The sequence below is a fragment of the Solanum lycopersicum genome, chromosome 1 (assembly GCF_036512215.1).
Source record: "Solanum lycopersicum chromosome 1, SLM_r2.1".
Lineage (NCBI taxonomy): Eukaryota > Viridiplantae > Streptophyta > Magnoliopsida > Solanales > Solanaceae > Solanum > Solanum lycopersicum.
In genome coordinates, this window is record NC_090800.1 from 9855713 (window position 1) to 9880099 (window position 24387).

The 24387-nt window shown below is 33.9% G+C and overlaps 1 protein-coding gene across 1 annotated transcript; it reads right to left on the minus strand.

Annotated features, from left to right (window-relative positions):
- Positions 1–19141: 19141 nt before the first annotated feature.
- On the minus strand, positions 19142–21755 carry LOC101267920 (wax ester synthase/diacylglycerol acyltransferase 11-like). Its single transcript, XM_004228314.5, has 7 exons — positions 21222–21755; positions 20420–21013; positions 20244–20310; positions 20047–20156; positions 19754–19963; positions 19541–19678; positions 19142–19417 (listed from the first exon to the last, which is right to left on the minus strand). Exons 1-7 carry the CDS (start codon positions 21459–21461, stop codon positions 19256–19258), a joined length of 1521 nt encoding a protein of 506 aa, XP_004228362.1. The 5' UTR covers positions 21462–21755; the 3' UTR covers positions 19142–19255.
- Between the last annotated feature and the right edge of the window lie 2632 nt (positions 21756–24387).

Genomic DNA, 24387 nt, shown 5'->3' on the forward strand with positions numbered 1-24387 from the left:
TTCTGCATCTTTCCATTGCTCTCTTCTTCCTCACCACTACCCTTTACCACCTTATCATCATCCTTTCTCACATTTTCCTCATCAGATGGCATAAGTGGGTCAATGGTTTGCTTACCACCCCGAGTAGTGATTGCCATACAGTGCGCATCATTTTTTGGATTTTGGACGGTGTTGCTAGGAAGAGTGTCCGGCTGCATCGAACCTCCTCATCATTTTGTGCAACATATCCTCAACTCGCGCCATACTATCTCCACCATCCCTAGGAGTAACTTCATGATTTTGGGGAGGTACATAGGGCTCATTCCTATCATTTCTGTTACCGTAGTTACCCTTGTTGAAGTTGTTGTCGCGGTTGAAGTTTCCATCTCGGACATAATGACCCTCACGGTTATAGTTACCATAGTTCCGACCTTGGTTCCCTTGACCTTAGCGCCAGTTATGCTTATTTGAGCCTTGGGCACTTGGTCGGAAACCCCCCGTCTGCTCATTTACTGCATAAGTGTCCTCCGTATAATAGCATTCATCATTAGGAGGTGGTGGTTTAGCCAAGTAGTTGACTGCATTTATCTTTTCTGCACCCCCAATGACATGTTTTAGTACCAACCCAAGCTCAGTTCTCATCTGAGCCATTTCTTCACGAATCTCATATGTGGCTGGGTTGTGAGTAGACTACACTGTGAAGGTGTTTCTCCCGGTATCTGACTTCCTAGTACTCCAAGCTTTAGTATTCCGGGAGATTTTATCTAATTTTTCGGCAATCTCAGCATAAGGACATTCCCCATAAGATCCACCTGCTATAGTGTCCAACACCGCTTTATTATTATCATCCTGTCCCCGATAGAAGTATCCCTTCAGTGATTCATCATCGATACGGTGATTTGGAACACTTCTCAAGAATGAGGTGAATCTACTCCCAAGAATTACTGATTGATTCTCCACGTAATGCCACAAAGTTGTTCACTCTATCTTTGTGGTTTAGTTTCTTGGAGATCGGATAGTAGCGTGCTAAGAAAACATCCCTTAGTTGGTTCCAAGTGAAGATTGAGTTGTATGGGAGCTCAGTGAACCATATAGCAGCCTTTCCCGACAGTGAGAGAGGAAACACTCTGAGCCCTATTACATCTAAATCCAAATCAGGCCTCCCTACACAGCTTTTACACACTGCCCTTACCTTAGTTGTATGGGTATGTGGATCCTTAGAAGGTAGCCCTGAAAACAAACCTCTAGCAGTGAGCATTTGCATCAGGCTACTAGTTACCACAAAGGTGTGGCCTATAGGTAGAGGAGGTAAGACAAGTGGCCCATCGGAGTCTGCTATGTTTTCATAGCCTCTATAGTATGCTTGGGGCCGTGGAGCGGGATTTTGTCCCCTCTGTTGCTGTTCACCCAGAGCATCGGGTAACAACTGACCATGAACATCAACTGGAGCTGGGGTGTTCTGGTTCGAATCATCATCATTTATTCCCAAGTTTCAATTCATATTGCACAATGTACGCTCTAATTCTTGATTTAGGGAAACAAGAGTTCTCTTCCTCTCCGTGTATTTGGCATACAAGGAGGATAGTTCTGAAAAAAATAAAAAATAATAAAACAAAGTAAAATCAAGAAAATATCAACTAAACTATAGTAATAAGTTAAAGTTAATCTAAAAGCTACTTTCCCCGGCAACGGCGCCAAAATTTGATACGCTCAAACTTACTTCTCAAATAAGAAGTAAAGCGGTCGTGTCAAGTAAATAACCCAACTAGTGAGGTTGAAATCGTTCCCACGAGGAAAATAGTCTAGACTTAACTTCAATCTATTATTACTTTTGTTTAGTCAATTACTTCCTTGGAAAGTAAAAACAATAAAAGGGGGATTTCTATTTCTAAATGAATGAAAATAACTACCTAAATTGAAAGAAACACTTAACAGCTTTGGATGTTGGATTTTAGTCAATCAATCAAAGTAACTCGGGTTTACGTGTTCCCCACAGGTTCATAACTTGATAATTCTAACTATAACAATACTTTCCTAGTATCTTGCATGCAAAGTGATAAGTTATGTATTTTTAAATCCTTGGTCCGCCATCTAGAAAATCTCACTCCACACCTTGGTCCGGCTACGTGTGTTGCTTTCTTAACCCTTATCTTTACCTCATATTAAGCATTGTATTTGATATTTGACTAAGTTATTAACTCGTACCAATCAATACTAGCCTATTAGATAGTATACACTAAATCTATGTTGATAATTCTTTTCCTAATATCTACCTCCTTGGTTCGGTAAGTAGCATTAACGCGAGTTCTAACGTCGATCATCCGTTAAAAAGACTTCTAAGCAAAAGAATTATTAATATGACATGTCGTTGTGCCTATGACGGTCCATCATACCTGCCGTCGAGGGTAATGAAGAGAGCAGCAGAAGAAATTGCACAAGTATGGAACGACAGAGTCCATGACAGTCTGTCGTGACCACGACGATACGTCGCGAGGTCCGTCGACCCAATCGCGTTTTGACAGATTTCCAGCAAATAGAGTCCTTGTTTAATTCGGTTTTTATTTGCTATAAAAAAGTTTGAAAAACCTCATTTTTGAGGTTAGACACCAAATAGTTAGACTCTAAGACTGTTAGACTCTGGATCATTATTAGACTTTCTGTATTAGTGTTAGATTCTTGATTATCATTAGACTATTTGTGAGATTCTTGATTACTTTGAGATTCTTGAAAGTGATTATTAGTGATTTTTTGTGATTAATCAAGCAAACTTTCGGATTTTACTCTTTCTCATTGAAGTAAGTACATGAATTCTTATATAATATACTTATGACTATGGGTAACTAAACTCCATAACTAGGGTTGTGGGAACCATAGGCAAATAATGAGATAAAACCTAACTGAAATAAAAATTCTAAAATAGTGTCTTGCATGAGGGTCTTCGTTTCAAAACACTTGAACTCTTGGAATATGGGTACTGGGACTACTTCTCTGAACTTCATGACGAACCTCCAGGACGGACCGTCATAGACACGACGGACCGTCATGGACTCCGTAACCCAACACTTGGTCAGACTTCCCCATCTTCCTTCAGCAGCTGCACTACGCTGCCACCTACGGACCGTCACAAGCACGACGGAACGTCATATGCTCCGTAGGTGGTCTCTTCTACATTTCTTCGCTCAAAATCTCCGCATTCATCATTGGACAAATTTCCTGCAAAATAAAGAGAAACTTATATAAAAATTAGCACAAAAAGGCTTTTGGACACACTAAACATAAGTAAAAAGTATTAATAATACCTTGAAACCAAGGTATATCAGGTCAAAACTCCAAGAAATTCATAAAAAGCCCTCAACAAAATGACCATTTTTTGTAGTTAATAAAAACATGGACATTCAATTATCTTAAGGTTTTTCAAAACAATTTTGACACCATACAATGCCTCAAATGGAGTCTTTCCTTCCACTGCACGTATAGGTCGTCTAATCAACAAGACAACATCAGTGTTTGTTTGTTCAGCGCAAAATTTATTTGGTAGAGTCTTATCATCCAACAAGCATCTCGACATCTCCGTGATGGCTTTATTTTTCTCTCACTTGCTCCATTTTGTTGTGGAGAATAAGGGACAGTAAGTTGGTGCTCAGTTCCAGCTTTTTCACCAAAAGAATTGAACATATCCGAGGTATATTCAGTTTCATTATCATATTTGATGACCTTAATCTTGCAGCCACTCTGATTTTTTTATCCAAGATTTGAACTTCATAAAAAGATCCAAAGCTTCGGACTTAAACTTTATAGAATAAACCCAACACATTCTTGTTAGATCATCAATGAAGATAATATAATACTTGCCACTATTTAGTGGTGGAGTTCTTTGTGGACCGCAAAGATCGGTGCGAGTTGCAACTTTTCTATAGCTCACCAAGTGGAATTCTTAAATGGAAGTCTAGTATTCTTGCCAACCACGCAAGACCTACAACTTGAGGAGTTCTCCTCCAAGTTTGGTAAACCATTTACCATTTTTTCCTTTTCATAAACAATAAAACATTGTGATGGAAGTGCCCCAACCTTTTGTGCCACGTTTCAGCTACAATGACCTGGCTTGGAAAAGCTATGTGTTCCTCGTTCATTGAATTCAAGGAAAAACTTTTTCCCTGAATTTTAATTCAGAATATATCCTGACCACTAGAATCACTGACCAGGCACGCTTTATCTTATACTATAATTTAGATCCATTTTCTAGGAGTTGCCCAACAATTAATAAACTTCAAGAACAAATCAGATTTCATATACAAGTGTTGTACCTTTGTAACTTTCAATTGCTACGGTCCCCTTTCCTTACTCTGGGAGGTCAAGTTCTCTGAAAAGCCTTTCATCACTGATCATGTCATTCGTACAACCACTTTCAACAAGAAAACTTTTACATGAATTTTTGGTTGCGAAACAAGTGGCAACAAATAATTTCTCTTCTTCTTGTTGGTCTGCAATATGTTAATCATTTGGTTGTTGTAATATCTTCTCTTTGAAGATAATCAACATGACCGAGTTTGTGACACTTTTTGCATTCCTATCAGATTTCCTCCAATACTTGAAGTGGTGGATGATTATTTGTAGGGAGGATATTTGCCTTCTCTGTTGTTCTTAGATACAGCAACACCACTTATCGTTATTTTCTCTTCTTAGTTTCCATGATTTCCTTTCTTTACTTTTCCTTTGTTTCCCTTGTCACTTGAACCGAATTGCAACTTATGTTGCAAAGCTTTTTCAATGGATCCCACATGCCTCGTCATTCTTTGTTGTTCTTGATTTTGTAGTGCACTCAATAAATTCCAAGCTAAGCTTTTACTGATCTTTATTATTTTCCAATGAAGCAATAATTCCCTCATATCTTTCGGGTAATATTATAAGTATCTTTTAAACTATTCTATTATAAGTAAATTCATTTCCAAGTATCCTTACCTCATTGGCAATCCCAAGTAACCTATCAGAATAATCTCTAATGGTTTCTCATTCTTTAATACACTGCATCTCGAATTATTTGATTCCAACTTGCTAGTATTGTAACACCCCGTATCCAAAACAGACCAAAAATAAGGTTCTTAAGAAAAATATGATGGTGCAGCTGACGTGAACATCGATGGACCGTAACCTGACCGACGGTCGTTAGTCCATAACCATCGATCAAGACTCCCTTCACCCACTCTCTGACAAAATTTACGGATGACCAGCACGGCCCGTAGGTCTTACCGTAGGTGGGAAATTAGCAGACAGTTAAGGTGAAATGTAGTTGAGTCAACTTCAAATAGTCAAAACCCTTAGCACAAATTGAATTAGGTGTCTCATGACCTACCCACAGATATATAATTGAATTATCTTTCCATAGACGCCAACCTTGCTAAAGTTTGACCTCCGAATAAAAAGCTTTGACCTTTTTAGTAAAGGCCTGTCGAACAGGACCAACCGACAGGGCGTCGGTCAATCGACGGACCGTCAATCCTGGCCGTCGATTGGTCCAACAACAACTTTCCTATGGGTCTTTTGGACCTTTCCCACTTTGCTTAAACCCTATGTTACTACGTTTTTACCCTCAATCATCATATTTTAGTTAGTTTAAGCCTAGAAACATAATTAAAACATATCAAAGTCAAATCATTAAATCAAAACTTAGAAAATTAGAAGCAAGAAAGGAGAAAAAGCTCAAGAACCCTAGTTCAATAATGCCACAAGTTCCAGCAGTTCCAGTCCCAAAAGATAAGTATTTTTTCGTGGATTTCATCACCAGGTATGTGAGATTTCACTAGTGGATTCCTTTCACCCATTGGGTCCCTAATTTTCAGTCAGATTCTTGATTTTCTTATCACGAGTAAACCTAGGGTTTCTAGAACTTTGATAGAACTTCATGAATTTATTAAATACAAGTTCCAAATGAGATTATCATGTTATTACTCATATTATCGCATGAATTTCAAAACCCCAGCTTTTACTTCTTTAGTTCTTAAATAACACATGTTAGGTAAGATATTTAAGACAATTGAGATATACATACCTCAGTTTTAAATGCATAATTACTAGATTAATTGTTGCATTCTCATTTGGTATGTTCAGTTCGAGCTATTAAGTATTTACAGAAACTCAGACTTAATTAGTTAATTTAAAGAATTCATAAGGAGTAGCATAATACCAAGTTGGACTAAGATTTAGCGTATCCAATATTCCCTGAACTACTAGCCAAGTAGGTTGTAACTCCCCTCTGTGGGAAATCAGTTTAGTGATCACACCAGCATGCCTTTATACCTCTAGCAAGGTATATTGGGTCCTCTCGATGGGGCGCATACATCAGACTCCACATTTAGATCATGTGGTTTTATTATCGGTTATTAGTAGCTCCCACGGTTCAGTCAGACTCTCTGCATTGACCATTTATCAGTATATTAAGTATTTAGTTTCAGCATGATATAAATTGGTCATTGCATCCACTTAGCTCCGAAATCAGCATATCATGTTCAGATTATTTTACTTGCTTTTGTCCTTGTTAAGTTATGTTTTATTTCAGCTTTATTCTATCCTACATGCTCAGAACCTTTTATGTACTGACGCATATGTGCGCTACATCTTCAAGTGATTTAGGTTCAGCTTCTCATCATCCAGATCACGCATAGATCGATTTCCAATCTCCGGTTCACCAGATTCAGTAGTGAGTCCTCATTCTTCGAGGACAATAGTCATGAGTGTTGTTTCAGTCTTTGGTCATTTAATTTTAGATTTTTCTAGATTTATCTAGGGGCTTGTCCAAGTATTTCTGCTCTAGTTTAGAGCCTTATTTCAGACATAGTTAGTTTCAGTTTAGTGATGAGTTAGTAACTTCATTGTATTTAACTAATCAGTTTTCATATATAATAAGTTTTAGCATATGGGTATTCTCCATCTTTTCATCATAAATTATGATTTAGCTTCCGCATCAGTTTATTATCTTTAGTATGCTCATGATCATGCCAGCAGGGTTAGCTTGCAATCTATCACGTCCCGAGCTACGCCCGAGATGTGAACACGGAACCTAGGACCACAAGTGATCCCAAGCTAACCCTGCTGGAATTTATCATGAGCATACTAAAGATAATAAACTGATGCGGATGATAAATCATAATTAAATTTGAAAAGGTAGGGAAATGCCCATATTCTATAACTGAGATATTTGAAAATAATGAGTTTAATATTAAGGAAATATTACCTCAATAATAAGCTGAATCTAACTATGTCAGAAATAAGCCTCTAAACTAGACTAGAAATACAGGAAAAAGCCCCAGCCAAATCTAGCAAAAACTGAAACTAAATGACTAAATACTGAAATGAAACTCATAGTTGTTGTCCTTAGAGAATGAGGACTCACCACTGAATCTACTGAATTGGCGATCAAAAATTGATCTATGCGTGATCTGGATGCTGAGAACTTAAACCTACATCACGAGAAGATGTAGTGCACGTATGCGTCAAAACTTGAAAGGTACTGAGAATGTAGGATAAAGTAAAGCTGAAATAAAACATAACTGAACAAGCATAATAGCAAGTATAATAATCTGATATGATAAACTGAATTCTGAACTAACTCAATTTAATGACCAATTTATAACATGCTAAAACTGAATACTGAATATATTGATATATGGTCAATCTATAGAGTTTGACTGATCTGTGGGAGCTACTAATAACCGATAATAAAACTACATGAGGTTAATTGGATTCCGATGTATACGCCCTATCGAGAGGACCCAATATACCCTTTAAAGGTATAAAGGCATGCTTGTGTGATCACTAAAATGATTCCTCACAGAGGGGTTACATGTCATTATTCTACTAAAATGGTGGCAGAAATTGGAGCAAACAGACAAGATTTAGATTTGTATTTTCCATTCTTCTTTTCCTTGTAGGTTCTAGTTTGAGACATAGTTGGATTCGTTGGCAAAGGATGAACTTTGTAGTCTTCCTCGATAGCCTCCCACAAATCACAACCCTCCAAATAAAATTTCAATTTCACTACCCAGGCTTGATAATTTTCTCCACTGAAAACTGGTGGAAGAGCATGCATTCTCCATTGTTTTGATAGTGCTTTGCATAAAAATATTCTTGGATAAACACTTAAAAATAACCTCGCAAGTCTCACACAAGTCCCTTAGAATGTAGGGCTATGATACCGATGTTATTGATAAACTGGAAGAACAAGATGAATTGAAATATAAGGAATAACTTGTATTGAACTTTAAGATGATTAAATAAGTAGAGGGGTAATACAACTAAAACAGAACATGGACAACTAAATGACTGCTAACATGCCTATAAAATAGGAACAATTATAACTAGTTATTAGCATAATGACTAAAACAAAACTAATCTCCTCATAATCACGTGAATGTATGAGCCAAGCAAAGCAGGTCCTGAAACACGTAATAACAAAAACTTTCTTTATTTAAAAGATGGTACATGAGTATAACACAATGAACCAAACACTTAAAGATGTGCTATTGATGGTATTATGAAATTTCAAGATACAAATGTTGTCTTTCAATCCACGACCCTTATTGGAAGTCTATTTTGCTAACAAATCTATGTATTTAACGCCTTTGCCCAAAAACACTTTGGCAATTTTTTCTTTAGAAAGCTCGATTTCTTCTGTTTCTTATAGGAAGAAATTTTAGTTTATCTAGAATAAACTTATCTAGGAGCACTAAGTGAAGCAACACTAGCACTTATTCTGACTCAATACCTACAACTGATTCTTCATGCTTATCACTTTTTTCTCTTATTTCTTCAAAATTTAGAACATCGTCACAGAAAACCCTAGTTTTACAGATTTTATGAGATGATGTTCTAATTTATGAAGAAATAATAGCATATACTGACACGTCCGAAAAATAAATGGTATGAATTGAGCAAGATATAAGTACATATATTGCTTCTGTGAATGTACCAACACTAGTTCATCCCAGATTTGTTAAAACTATTGTCTTCAATTAACGAGAAGCAACCAGCTCTGTCGACGAAATTTTTCTAAAATCTTCTTGGGTCGAGGCAATGAGCACATCGATTTACTTGCAAAATTGACTACAAACAAGGTTCATGGATGGAATGACCCCAGTTGAAGCTTATACACCTTACCTTCACTTCCTTAAACTACAAAACTTTTGGGTTGAGCTAAATAAATCTCCTTTTTTAGAAAAACATTCCGGAAGGCAAATTTAACATCCAATGGAATTAAAATTTTATGGCGTCCATCCTTGCAACAGATGTAGAACTATCTAAATAATCAATGCCAGGCTTTTGAAAATTAAATTTAAAATCCAAATTCTGTTTTCTCTTGTGGATTGATCCATCCACATGAGAATAAACTTTAACCACCAAATTTTTGGGTAGAGCCAGCAACACATCGATTTACCTACAAAATAGATTACTAACAAGGGTCGTGGGTGGAATGAAACCACTAGAAACTGATACATTGTACCTTCACTTACTTGAACTACAAAACTTTGGGTTGAGCTACATAAATCTCATCTTTTAGACAACAATTTAGAAGGAAGATTTGACATCTAAATGTCGGATTTTAATTTCACCTTCATTTATGCTGCCAATTCAATTAAAATTCTGATAGTGCCCATCCTTGCAACAGGTGCAAAAGTTGTATATGAATAATAAACTCTAGGTTGTTGAGAATAACCTTTAACAACCAACTTGCTTTGTTACTATTTATATATTCATCTTCATACTATAAACCCATATAACTCCAATAAATGGATTAGTTCTAGTTTGTAGACGTGTTTCGATGACTCGTTCTTCTCAATTGGTGCGCTCGCTTGAGAAGAAGAACTGAGATCTATAAAGAGAAAGTTGCTTGTAAGGAAAAAGAAGCAACCGAGCACTATAAAGAGAAAGTTCCAAAAGTTATTTTTGGAAGAGGCGGTAAACACATTGATTAGTTGAAAAATAGATTACCAAGAAAGTTTGTAAATAGAATGACACCAGTTTAATCTTATACAGCTGACCTTCACTTCCTTGAACTACAAAACCTTCAGGTTGAGCTACATAAATCTCCACTTCTAGTAAATAATTCGAGAAGGAAGATTTGACATCTAAATGCATTATTTTTTACTACATTTGCGCCTCCAATGCAATGATAATTTTGATGGTGTCCATTCTTGCAACATGGGAAATATTTTTGCATGATAAATTCTATTGATGAATTATGCGAGTCATATAAGGAACTAAATATAGTAGAATTCCATCCGTAGTTGAACTTTAGAAAGTTGAGTCTCTAATGATTTGATTACAACTTGCTAGCATTGTAATACCCCGTATCCAAAACAGACCAAAAATAAGGTTATTAAGAAAAATCTGATGGTGCAGCCAACGTGACCATCGACGGACCATAGCGTGACACACTGTTCATCCTGCACAACCGTCAATGGGATCAAAAAATCCCAAGAATATCAGCCCAGGATTATTGGTTATGTGTTGGTCGACAAACGGACTAACGGTCCGTAGGTCAGACTACGATCCGTAGTCCATGATCGTCGATCAAGACTCCCTTCACCCACTCTCTGAAAAGATCTACGGATGACCATCATGGTACGTAGGTGGACATACGGTCCGTAGGTGGGAATTTAGAAGACAGTTAAGGGTAAACGCAGATGAGTCAACTTCAAATGGTCATAAGTCTTAGCACGAAATGAATTATATGTACCATGACCTACCCACATATAGATAATTATTTTCTCTTTTCATAGCCACCAATTTTGCTAAAATCAGACCTCTGAGTAAAAAGTTATGACCATCTTAATAAAGGTTTATCGAACAGGCCCAACCGACGGGGCGTTGGTCAATCGATAGACCGTCAGTCCTAGCCGTCGATTGGTTCGACAACAACATTCCCAGGGGTATTTTAGACCTTTCACACTTCTCTTAAACCCTATGTTACGTTGTTTTGACCCTAAATCATCATATTTTAGTCAGTTTAAGCCTAGAAACATAATTAAAATATATCTAAGTCAAATCATTAAATCAAAACTTAGAAAATTAGAAGTAAGAAATGAGAAAAAGCTCAATAACCTTAATTCAAGAACTCCACAAGTTCCAACAGTTCCAGTCCCGAAACATATAATTTTTTGTAAATTTCATCAGCAGTTATGTGGAATTTCACTAGTGCGTTCCTTTTACCCATTGGGTCCCTAGTTTTCAGTCAAATTCTTGATTTTCTTATCATAATTAAACCTAGGGTTTCTATAACTTTGATCGAACTTCATTAATTTATTAGATATATATTCCAAATCAGATTATCATGTTATTACTAAGATTATCTCATGAATTTCAGAACCTTAGCTTTCATTTCTTTAGTTTTTGAATTACACATGCTAGGTCAGATATTTCAAACAATTTAAATATACATGCCTCGGTTTTAAATGCATAATTACCAGATTAATTGTTGCATTCTCAATTTGCATGTTCAGTTTTGAGTTATTCAGTATTTACAGAAACTCAAACATAATCAATTAATTTTAAGAATTCATTGGGAGTAGCATAATACCGAGTTGGACTAGGGTTTAGCGTATCCAATATTCCCTGAACTACTAGACAAGTAGGTTGTAACTCCCCTCTGTAGGCAATCAGTTTAGTGATCACGCCAGCATGCATTTATACCTCTGGCAGGGTATATTGGGTCCTCTCGATGGGGCGCATACATCGGACTCCACATTTAGCTCATGTGGTTTTATTATCGGTTATTAGTAGCTCCCACAGTTCAGTCAGACTCTCTGCATTGACCATTTATCAGTATATTCAGTATTCAGTTTCAGCATGATATGAATTGGTCATTGCATCCAGTTAGCTCAAAAATCAGCATATCCTGTTCAGATTATTTTACTTGCTTTTTTGCTTGTTAAGTTATGTTTTATTTCAGTTTTATTCAATCCTACATGCTCAGTACCTTTTAAATACTGACGCATACGTGCGCTACATCTTCTCATGATGTAGGTTCAGCTTCTCAGCATCCAGATCACGCATAGATCGATTTCCTATCTCCAGTTCAGCAGATTCAGTGGTGAGTCCTCATTATTCAAGGAAAACAGTCATTAGTGTTATTTCAGTCTTTAGTCATTTAGTTTCAGTTTTTGCTAGATTTAGCTGGGGGCTTGTCCCAGTATTTCTGGTCCAGTTTAGAGGCTAATTTCACACATAGTTAGTTTCAGCATAGTGTTGAGTTAGTAACTTCATTGTATTAAGCTCATCAGTTTTCATATATATAAGTTTTAGCATATGGGTATTCTCCATCTTTTCATTATAAATTATGATTTAGCTTATGCATCAGTTTGTTATCTTTAGTATGCTCATGATCATGCCAGCAAGGTTAGCTTGGGATCTCTTGTGTTCCTAGGTTCTGTGTCCACGTCTCGAGGGTAGCTCGGGGTGTGACAAATATGGTCTATAGATTAATGCATGCACCGTACTATACCATCGTGATTTATAGGCCTAGGATCCTAGCCTTTGGAAACGGGTCACTATATTAGAAGGGGTAAGACTCGTGGATCTTGGTTCGTAGTTCAATTCAAAGACTCGATCTCCATTAAAGGGAACCATGAGTAGACAGTACGTCTATTAATGGGCATACGGACCACAGAAGCCTCTTTCTAGATGGGCCTTCCAATTTTTGGTGGGGTTAATTTAGTCTTTTCCCCACCCTTTTTATGCCTTAACTCAATGGTTTTACACCGAATTAAGGTTCTTGTAAGTTTAGTCACTACATAAAAAATTATCATTAGTGGAAATTAATTCTTAATTGCTGCTAAATATGTATTTATAGTGGCAATTAGAACTCTTTGTATATGTTTCTAAAGCCTTTAGCAACATTGGTTCTAATGACACTTAATTTATGCCAGTAAAGACTTTAGCACTCTTTATTAGTGTCAATATTTAATGCCGTTAAAAAAAATTTTGTTGTAGTGAGTTCAGCCCTAACACTCTCATAATCACTCCCAAGAAGGATCAGAGAATCGATAGTTAGGGGTTTCAAGCATCTTCTTAAAATTTCTTCAGAAACTTTATTTTTCAAGGTATGTATTCATAGTGTTGGATTACCTTGCTCCTCAAGCCCTACAACTAAATTCAATAGTAAAGAGATAAATCTAGTCTCAATTTGACTTGTTTATCTTATTCTAAGTTCTGATTTCTTAACTTTAGAGACTATAATACTTTATTCTTCTGTTGTTAATAACCTTCTTATCACATGAACCCTTGTTGGTGAAACTTGTGAAAGGCTTTGTGCAATTATTTCCATACAGTGATTTGAAAATTTAATGTATGTCCAAGTATAGTTGAAGTCTCATTTGAGAAGATCACTTATGGTTCTAAATGTATTATTTTTGCATGGAGAAAAGTATTCCTATTTTAAGAAGAGCATTTTTAGTTTTTCAGAAGAATTTTCAGTCTAGGGATTAGTAATCCTTTAAAAATGCCTTTTTAGTACTAACTCAATCTAATGAGTATTATTATATGAGTATTAATACATATAATTTGGTAATAGTATTGAGCACGAATTTGGATAAGATTTATGACAACTTAAACCCCATAACCTCTGCCACCGGTGTAGATATGCTCGTAGATAGATCCAAAGGTTAAGTTGCCTCCTATACCCCGGTAAGGTACAGGGTGGTTCTGGCAACATTGTTAAAACGTTGTATCATCAAAAAAAATTCAGTGATGGTTGTCAGTTCGAGAAACTCCCCAAGAAAGTAAAGTTTTTTATTTAAGTATTTTGTTGTCATTGCATACCTTTTTGTGGAGCTTTTAATGATTTTGTTTCATATTTCATGCTTTACTTCATCTGAACTATGTTAGTGGGCCATTCAGTTAACTTAATTTAGTTGGATACACTATGTCTTTTGCTCAACCAAGATGCATCCACAATTTCTCAACTTGTGATATATTGATTTAGGGTTTGCCGTTTTGAATCATTATATTTTCATTTTTTTAATTCGACTATATGTGACATGTATATATTACTATATCACTAATATTATTTTATGATAAAAATGTGTATCATCACCAAAAAAAACCACTCAACCATCACCATAAATTCAAATCTTAAACAAGAAATGTTATGTGTACAATCTACGCTAAACTTAAATATTCAGTATACAAGAAAAATCACTCAACCATCACCATAAATTCAGATCTCAAACCAGAAACATTGTGTATAGAATCTAGCTACAACATAAATATTCACTAGATTCCTTGATATAACACATAGATATTTTTTTGATAAAAACATTCAAATTGAGGAAGTTCATTTAGTTATAAACTTTCAGATACACTCGCTCTCCAAATTTGGATAGAGATCATTAGATACCATGAAAAACAAGAACAAAAGAGTATAAAACATTAAAAAAACAAGGGAGTTTTGGGCATTGGGTTTATATCTTCTTTACTCGCGGCAGTTGTGATACTTGGAAACATAGTTGTTTTTGTTCTTGATTTCTAAATACATGAGTGCAAGTCTATATTTGAATTCATGAATACAAGTTGGTTGTTCATAAAGTTGTGATGAACAATTTAAATTATTCATATTCAAACTTGCATTTTTCTTTAATAATTCAACTAAATTCACCTTAAGTCTGCTAAAAATCCCTCTAATTCAAGATATGATCTCCTCGTGATATACTAATTTTGTTTTAAAATATCATCCACTAAGAACAAGAGGTTCAATGTGGATAAACAAAAGAATAAAGTCAGTAGATTTGAAGAATAAATCCTACACCATACTATGTTTATGAATAAAAAGAAAGAGAAAAGGAGGAGGAAAAAAGAGTAGGATAATGATATGGGGGCTTTAACAGGGTCGGTTATGAATTTATACACAAATTTGCACAAGATGTAACTGCTAAAACTCAAATATTTAATAAAAAAACTTCATATGATGATGCTAACAAAAGCTAGCGGGTCAAAGCATGGCCCTTAAATGCAAAAAGGTATGCTTAAATTGTAGGAAAAAGTATGAATTGTATAGAGAGACTGTTATATAGAGGATCCCTTTTAGGATAATAAAAGGAAAATCCTCCATCTCAGTGCTGTAGAGAGACAGTTTATATCATTTTTACGAGTCTATTACTCACAAAGACATTCTCATATGAAGGAATTAACAACAAGAAATCTCTTAAATGCTTCCAATTAAAGTTAGAATCATAAAATCACCGATCATACAATAAATTTACACCTCAGAGCAGTGGCAGACTAGACATTTTAATCAAAAAGAATCATAAGGCAGTTGTACAAGAAATACTCGATATATACTTAAGAGGATCTTCAATTACTTCCTCCTTCTTCACATATTTAATTGCAATGAGGTTTAACTTCCTCTCACTAAGCTGATGATTCGCAAGACCTCGACCCCGTTGATCTTATGCAAGCTACTCAAATTCACTAACAAAACCTCGACCCATAATCACTCACGACCAAATTGATAGTTTTTGAAGAAACATTTACAGAATCCAAAACATAATCGATATTTGGATAACTAATACATAGCTCTGTCCAAAATCTGAACAACTTTGTTATAACATAAAAATTAGAGTCACACAAAAGAGTGAGATTCATACATGTCAAAACCTAAATCCCTGTAATTTTTGCCCCAACTCAAATCATTTAAAGGTTAATATTTTGTGATTCAAGGTTAATATATATATATGAAACATACTTGGCAAGATCAACAAGAAAACAAATCAAGCTCACTACTGCAATTACTAAGATCAATGGAATTAATAATAAAATATCAGTAAATGAGTTTAGATTTAGTATTCTGGATGAGCATAGGGGAGTTGATCAAAGATGAACTGAGGCGTGCACACTTAATGAAAACAAGAAATTGTTTGCACGGTAGAGTAAATGATTCCAACTCGAATAGTCACGCAAATGACTTAATATAAATTTTTCAGCATTCTATAGGAAAACTCATGCGCCCATTTGTCACCCATTTCAGCCAATTAGGGATAAAAATGTGAAAGAAATTGTCTCAAATAACCATAGGTTCTGAATTCAGATAGCGCATAATTGTTTGATTCTTCCCATTTCTTGAGTCTTGAATTTATTATCATATTAAAGCAAATCTCGAATTTAGTCTAGTAGTAATGTGTTTGATTTTGTCCAAAATTTCAATCAGTCTCTACAAGATTATAGACTTATAGATGTTAACAATTATCTATACGGTGTTAGCAATTTTCTTTTCACTTCGCCTGAATTAGATTTGATTGGATAAGTATCATGCACGTGAGAAAGCAGTAATAGAGCACGCAACAAAAAAGGCAAGAGGAGCGTCCAATCGAATCAGTTTCTCATTTTTCTTAAATTGACTGATAACTAAAAAAAATAACTGAATTGCTTTTCTTTGTCATATTAGATTTTGTTTACATATCAAAAAGTTCTTAAAAGTAGATATCGATACCCGATTACTAGATATACAAATTTATAGTGAGTAATACCTTAATGATTTCAATAGTGAAACAAATCTGAGACAAGAGAACATAAAAAAAAATTGTTTAAAGTTCCCTTTTAATATATTTAGGGATAATACCCAAGTACCCCCTCAACCTATGCTCGAAATCTCAGAGACACACTTGTACTATATTAAGGTCCTATTATCCCCCTGAACTTATTTTATTAATAATTTTTTACCCCTTTTTAGCTTACGTCACTATCTTGTGGGCCCAACGATGGTTGACTTTTTTTTATGAACTAGTGCCACGTAGGCTAAAAAGGGGTAGAAAATTACATATAAAATAAGTTCAGGGGGTAATAGGACCTTAGTATAGTATAAGTGTATCTCTGGGATTTTGGGCATAGGTTGAGGGGGTACTTGAGTATTTTCTCATATATTTATATAATAATAGATTCGATTTGGCTATAATTTTATCTTTCAGACGAACATCGAAGAATTTTGATTTAGCATCTCCTTTGCCACAAATTTGTCCAACTTTAATGTTATATTTACACATACTTACATTCTGTGTATTTATGACAAATTTGAAAGAATTTTTTATTTTCATGGATACCCACCTCATCATATCAATAATTGATTGTTAAACTTAAAATTTTTAAAATATAATTCATTAAGTTAGTCAAATAAAATGAATCTCTCATAAATATTTTTAAAAAAAATATATCTAGCACATATGAATCAACAAAAATATAATAAAAATAATATATAAATAACATGTTGAGTGCAAAGAAAATCTCATGCACATATTGATTAGTATAGATTTTTGTTGTATTGGAATATTGAGGATGTTGTGTTTATTTCTTTCACATTTATGTGTTATTATTTATTATTATTATTATAATTTTAGTTTTTAAGGTTTTGGAGTTGCCTATTCAATGGGATTTTAAACCATTCATGTAATGTATGAAATGGAAAAGGCTCATGTGGCACCCACATTCTTATAGCCAATCACACTTTGTAAAAAGTTAGAATTATTGATTTACACCTATAATGTACAAAACGTTAAAGAAACGACGGACAAGGTCCTAAAATACCCTTAAAGTATTGAAAATGATATAAAATTACCCTTCATCCACCTATTGACTCCAAAATGCCCTTTTCATCCACCTATTGAATCCAAAATACCTTTGTCATCCACCTTTGGGTTAAAAATTGACCATTTTTAATTGTTTTAAAATTAAACTCTTTAAATATTTTTTTAAAATATTGGGCGTTCAACTATTAATTATAAATATAATTTATAAACCAATCAACAACCCACTCATTACTAACTAAACCTCACTCAACTAATAATTCATTTATAATATCAAAATCGTCATAAACACTACTAAAACACGATGAAATTATAGATTATTGAAAATGACATTCAAAATTGTTCGAGTCCGAATTGAAGCCCCAATTAAATTTAGGTTGAGCCGCTTATTTAGGAGGACACTTTCTTTCAAAATTGAATTAGAAATTTATGATTAAAGGTAAAGAAATAATACATCCCAAATTAATTCATACACTTTTTTAAATATAATTTTATAAATATTTATGATTTATTTTAAAACCTTTAATATATTATTTTGAAAAAAACGTACATATGAAGTAACATCACATAATTGAGATGTAAGAATAATTAAGATGAACAAAGTGAGACTTTTAAGTTTATCGGTGTTTTTTATGTAGCTACTTGAATGTATGATAATTTACTTCTATATTTTTTAAAAACACTCAACTGGCAGTAGCTTGCATTAATAATGTGACGGGTTCATTAATTTAGATGGATTTAATTAGTAATGGGTCGGTAGTGGATTGATTTATAAATTATTCTAATAAGTTAAATTATAACAAATAGTTGAGCGACACGTATTTTAAAAAAATTTAAATAGTTTAGATATAAAACCGTTAAATAAGTGGTCAATTTTGAACCAAAAGGTGGATGACAAGGGTATTTTGGACCCAATAGGTGGGTGGAAAGGGCATTTTGGAGCCAATAGGTGGATGAAGGATAATTTTGTAACATTTTCAATACTTTGAGGGTATTTTAGGCCATTTTCCAAAGAAACAAAACATACAAAATGACCAATTTACCCCTATAATGAAACAGACACGATGATGATGTCCTGCTTGCTTAACTCTCAACTCCCTATTGTATAGTATAAAGAGAGTAAATAATTAATTGACTTGAGTCCAGGGTTTTAGATATAATCATCCAATATTTAAAACATATTGACCAAATCAATCAAGAATCAACCAAGAAGCTCATTGTTTTTTTTTCTTGTCATGACCATCTGATTAAGAAAGCTGCTAGCAACTTGCTCAAGTGCATATCTCACAAAAATAGATGTTAAATTAACTAAAAAATTCAAAATTTGATGAGCCTAAGGAAATATTGGAAACATATGGCAAGGAAGGGTTATCATCATACTAAAGAGAAGTCAGTAATTGTGTTATCTTCAAGTCATTTGTATAATATGTGTATCTATTTGTTTAAATTTTATACAAGTTTCAGTATTCACTTATGTATATCTAAAGTTTGAGGACATAAATATGAAACGAGTACAAATTAAACATCATATTTATGTATTATGCCTTAAATGTATTATAGGTGATTATCATGAAATTGTAGAGTAACACTACTTGCGTGTATTATTGTCAACAAGATACTTCCATATAAGAACAAAGAACAATTACACTTGAACCATTAAAACTAGAAGTGCAATCTAAACATTATGTTGTATATATGATGTCAAACAACACTTTCTACTCATGGCAAAGACCTCTTTCTACCACAGCATCTTTGATTAGCTTTAGAGATAGTACAAGATCGTCCAACAATTGATGTGGATCCGGAATCACGCTTTCATCTACTGATAGAACAATAGTCATCTTGTTTACATAGCTTTGACAATTAATCATCAATGCCTGAAATTTACATTTGCGTGTAAACAATTAAGATCTGTATAATTAGGTTTTGGGCCTAACACATATCCCAAAAGTTAGCTTAGAGCAAAAAACTTGAAACTAGTACGAATAGAACACGCTTACATGAGGTTGTCCATAAGAACCGGGTGCAATGTAAGCCAAAGGGTGGCCGTAGAAGCAAATTTCTTCTTGAGGACCAGGCAAACAGGAAAAGCACATTGTTGTATTCGTGATAGTTCTGTGCGATATCAAACTTGATGTCTGAAAAGATAGTCAAATGTTACAATGAAGAGATCTCACGCGTAGGATCAAGAATTAAGAACGAACATTAGTTACCTTAATCCCAAAAAACTTGAGCGCTAATTCTGAAATGGAAAATGTATAGAAAGCTTCGAGTGAATTCTTCTTTCGATCAATAGTTGCCTTAGCTTCTCTGATATAATCTAATGGATCATCTCGTAATGCAATTTTTAAGGGAAAAAGAACAAAACCAATCCAATTCCCCCATTTTGCCTCAGTGTCTTTCTCCATCATATCAGCTAAAGCCTACTTGTTAATTAATTAACTTTTTTTAGTATAAAATCTAAGAAATCTTCAGTGCTGATTAAAATTTGAATGAATTCCATCACCTGAATTCCGACAGCTGGTCTTAGGTTCATAAGTATAGTTGATCTAAGTCTAATGTTTTTCGGAAGATTATTGTTTTTCTCTGTTTTTCCCCTGTCTTTCTCGCCCTCCCCTGTAAAATTTTGCATTAAAGATTTCTTGGTTATGATTTTCGATGAATTAAGGTTAGTAAGTCCAAATAAATGAGGTAGAAACTTACCATATCTCCTATTAAGATACATAGACAAACCAGCTTGTGTTACTCCCAAAGCGACATCCGTTACTGTCTGTGCAAGAAATGACAAAGTACCACAACACCATCAAAAAAACGCGTTACATTTCAAAATTTAAGAGAAGGGTGTTGCTACAATATAGAATTAATTTGTATGGACATACCATATTCAATGCATTTTTCACCACTTTAATATCATCAAGACTTACTGTCCTGTAAACAACTCGCCTAGGATTAGACTCAGAACCAGGTCTACCCTTAATCGGTGTAGTGGTGTCCTTCAAGAACATAGTTGTAGCCATAAACATCAATACATCCACTATGGTGTACCAAAACAATTTCATAAAAGACCAAGTTTTTGTAACATATCGATGCAATCCCTTAGTTGAATGCTCTGAAGGATCTATAAGCCTTTTTTTAGTTCGAGGAATAGTTGGAACTTTAGCTGGATCAGCAGTTTGGCGAGTACACGCCAAGAGAAGGGAAATAAGAGAGGTGCCATCTCCAAGTGAATGGTGGATTCGCAAAATGGCAACAGCCTCAGCATCGGATGTTTTGATGTTAAGAAGATGGAGATCCCACATAGGTTTCGATTTGTCAAGAGTCGTTTTGCTTAGGTTATGAATATAATTCTCCACAAATTTGTCTGGTGATTCTTTCAGGTTTTGTTCATCAATTTGTGGTACAATAATGTGCTGATCTATGTCCACCTCCGTCCGTACCCATCTCATTTCTCCGCCTTTTTTCTCATCAACAACCTAAAAGTGAATGATCCATCACGTTAAGAAAGTAAAAAAAAACTTTTGAATACGCGTGTTTTATACTTCATGGCAATTCTCCTTTTTTTAGTTAACAATATGTTTTTACATGCTTGTCTGATTTTGACTTGGTACTGTGTTTAAGAAAACAAAACAGATTTCTGAATCTTATGGTGTTAAACTAAAGATACTTAGAATATACCGGTACCTGCAGGCTGGAGAAACGAGGATGCTTAAGCAAAGTATTAGCCAAATGGTCTCTGGGGGCTTGCTCAGTGTTGATTCTTGTTTTCATGCCCAAAATAGCTAGAACGTGCACGTTGAAGTTGGGTTCGTGAAATAGCCTTGATGATGGACTCAATGGCTCTTCTTCAGATTCATTAATTGCTTCATCCTTAGTTTCAATTGGTTTCAGACTCGATTTTCTCCGTCTAATTATGGACTCCATTGTTATAATATAATAGTGATCGATCTTCTCGAAATTGAGTTTTATTTCTTCGTATATATATACGTAACAGAGAACCAAAGTAGTAGCTTTTAATTTCGTCTTACATTTATGTTAGATGGCCAGTATTGGGATATAGTAGGTATATAGATGAAGGTTGATGGTTGTGTAATTAATTTTATTTGCGCAGAAATTTTATCCTTTTGTCTTTTGTTTTGTGCTCTAACTGCCAACTACACTTATTTTTTGTTAGGTTTTGAATTTTTTTTGTTTGTTTTGTGACGAACAATGAGTCTGTTTGTCGTGATTTACTTGGTCTCGTTCATATTTTGAGACTCCAAAGAATTATTCTTCAATCACAGTTATTTTTTTTTTAATATTATATTTTTTTCATCTTATATTAGTTGTTCAGTTTTTCCTTGAACAGTACTCAAGATGAAATCACAAATAAAAGTTGAGACCAGGACAATAATTGTTTAAGTTGAGACCAGGTCAATAATTGAATAAAACCTAAGTTGATTTGAGAGATGAAAGAAATTAAAAGAGGACCAATAGGATTAAATCTCGACACACTAAATCAAGAATAATTTTTAACTCAAATTAATAAAAGACAATAAATTAGTTGTGGCTAAATGTGTTTTAAACAGTAATTAGTATTTTTTTAAAATGTTCCTAAAGTCTATAGTGATGTTATTAAATAGCAATTAACTAATGCTCGTAAAAATTTTGCATGATTTATTACTCCTCCTTTCGCAATTACTTGTCATGTTAAGGTCATGCACGTCCCTCAAGTAAAATTTTATACAAGGTGTAATTTGATTAATATAATCCTATTATATCAAAAATATCAAGTCTACCTAGCCTTTAATTGAACTCATGACTATCATTAAGGGCAAATTTGGAAAAAAAGTAATTAATTGTTTCTTGATTATTTAAATTGACAATTAATCTTGGATATCAATTTTTAATATACCTATCAAATAATTATGAACAGAGGAAATAATATGCATATTTATTGCTACTAAAAATTGGTTTTGCTGTAGTGATATTTTTTATAAGAGAAAATACATAATTACCCCATTAAACTAAGCTAGTGTTTGCTCATAGATATTCAAATATTTTTGGCAAATATTATTTGGATGAAAATTTGGGTGAAATTTTACCATGTGTTTGGCCATAGAATTTGAGAAACATATTTCATTTTTTTTAAGAAATATGATTTATACCCATAAGTTTTTAAAACTATCAAACTAACCATAAATTTGTATTACATAGCACAATAGAAATCTCACGTAACAAGATTTATGACTTCCGCAACAAATCAACAAGAATCATTACAGTAAATATTTTATGAACAATTTCTTCTCAATGAGCTTGCATTTCCGAATCAGATGATCGAGAAGATGAAGCGATGTTGTTACCCTGAGCCAATAGTTCGTCACTTTCATCAACAACCATATCATCATTTTCATATTCATTGAATATTTCATCACTACTTTGGTGTTCACGTAAAAAAATTATTGGTTGGTGTCAATAAATATATTATTTTTGAAAAATAAAAAGTTAAAGGTAAAAATTGAATTTCTAAAACTTTCCAAATAATGAAATTTGGCCAAAATACTAGTTTTTTCTAGTATTTGGAAATTTGGAAAATTTACCAAATAATAAAAAAGTGTATGAACAAACAAAATTTACCATGTTTTTTTCCAAGTTTTACTTGCAAAATTTATGGTCAAACGGGCCCTTAAAGATCTATTTTTTAAGAAGAAACCTAAACTTTACTGGAGTGTTAATACCCCTCAAACAATTAACAAATGTTATAAATATCCCACTTCTTATTTAAACTCAATTGCAAAAATATATATATATATATATAGTCACGCACCAATCATTTCTGCCACGTAATAAAATATTTATTTTTATTTTTATTTTTTATTAATAATTAACTTTGTTTCCATTATTCCTCTTTCTTCTTCGGTTCATTACTCCAACCTTATGCTGTAGAGCAGCCACCATCACCGGCAATCTTTGGCGAAGCCTTCATTCTCGTCGTTGCTCTTCATTCTTTCCTTTTAGTATTTTCAGTGTCCTTTTTCAACCATTAAACAACAATAAAAAATTATAAGTAAATAAATATATACAACCCAATTTACTTCAGCTCTAACCGAATAATACTAATAGATCGAAATTTCTAAATTTACCGGCTAAAAGACTTCATTATCAATTAACATTTTTCTATAAAGCGAAACATGAATTTTCTAAGAACAAAGTTCGCAATTTTATTTTATTTTTCAAAAATCAGGGCACAAAAGAAGAAAAGTGAACAAAGAAAAGCAAGAATTTAGGGAAAACAATGACAAAATGGGGCGATGTAATGGGTCAATCTAAGTTGAAGAAGATAAAGAAAGTTTTGAGTAAAGAAGATTATGGAAAAGAAAGAATTAAGAGAAAGCACAAAAAAAAGTTATAAAAGAAAATAACATTTCTAATTAAAAAAATACGAAAATAATTTATTTTTTTTACTTTTTGGCCAAGTTCACTCGCTACTGGAGAGTGAACTACATTCTACATCTCATGTAGGTTCATAATAGGGTAACAAACTCATTCTAAGTAAAAATAAATGGGTAATAGGACGCCTGCAAAGTTTAAGTCTTTTCTTAAAAAATTGGTCTTATTTTAATAGGGTAATTATGTAAATTTTCTTTTTATAAAAATACATTTGAAGTTAGAGTCGTCAATATGGTCTAGGCCTGTTGGGCCGGCCTAGCTTAATCGGAGACTTAATAGGGCTGGGCTAAGATTTTTGAAGTCCATTTTAAAAAAGGACATTTTAGCCTGGCCTGAATAAGCCTGCTCATTGGGGGCTTGAGAAATATTGGTAAGGTTGGCCTATGGGTCGATAAAAATTAATTTAAAAATATAATATAAT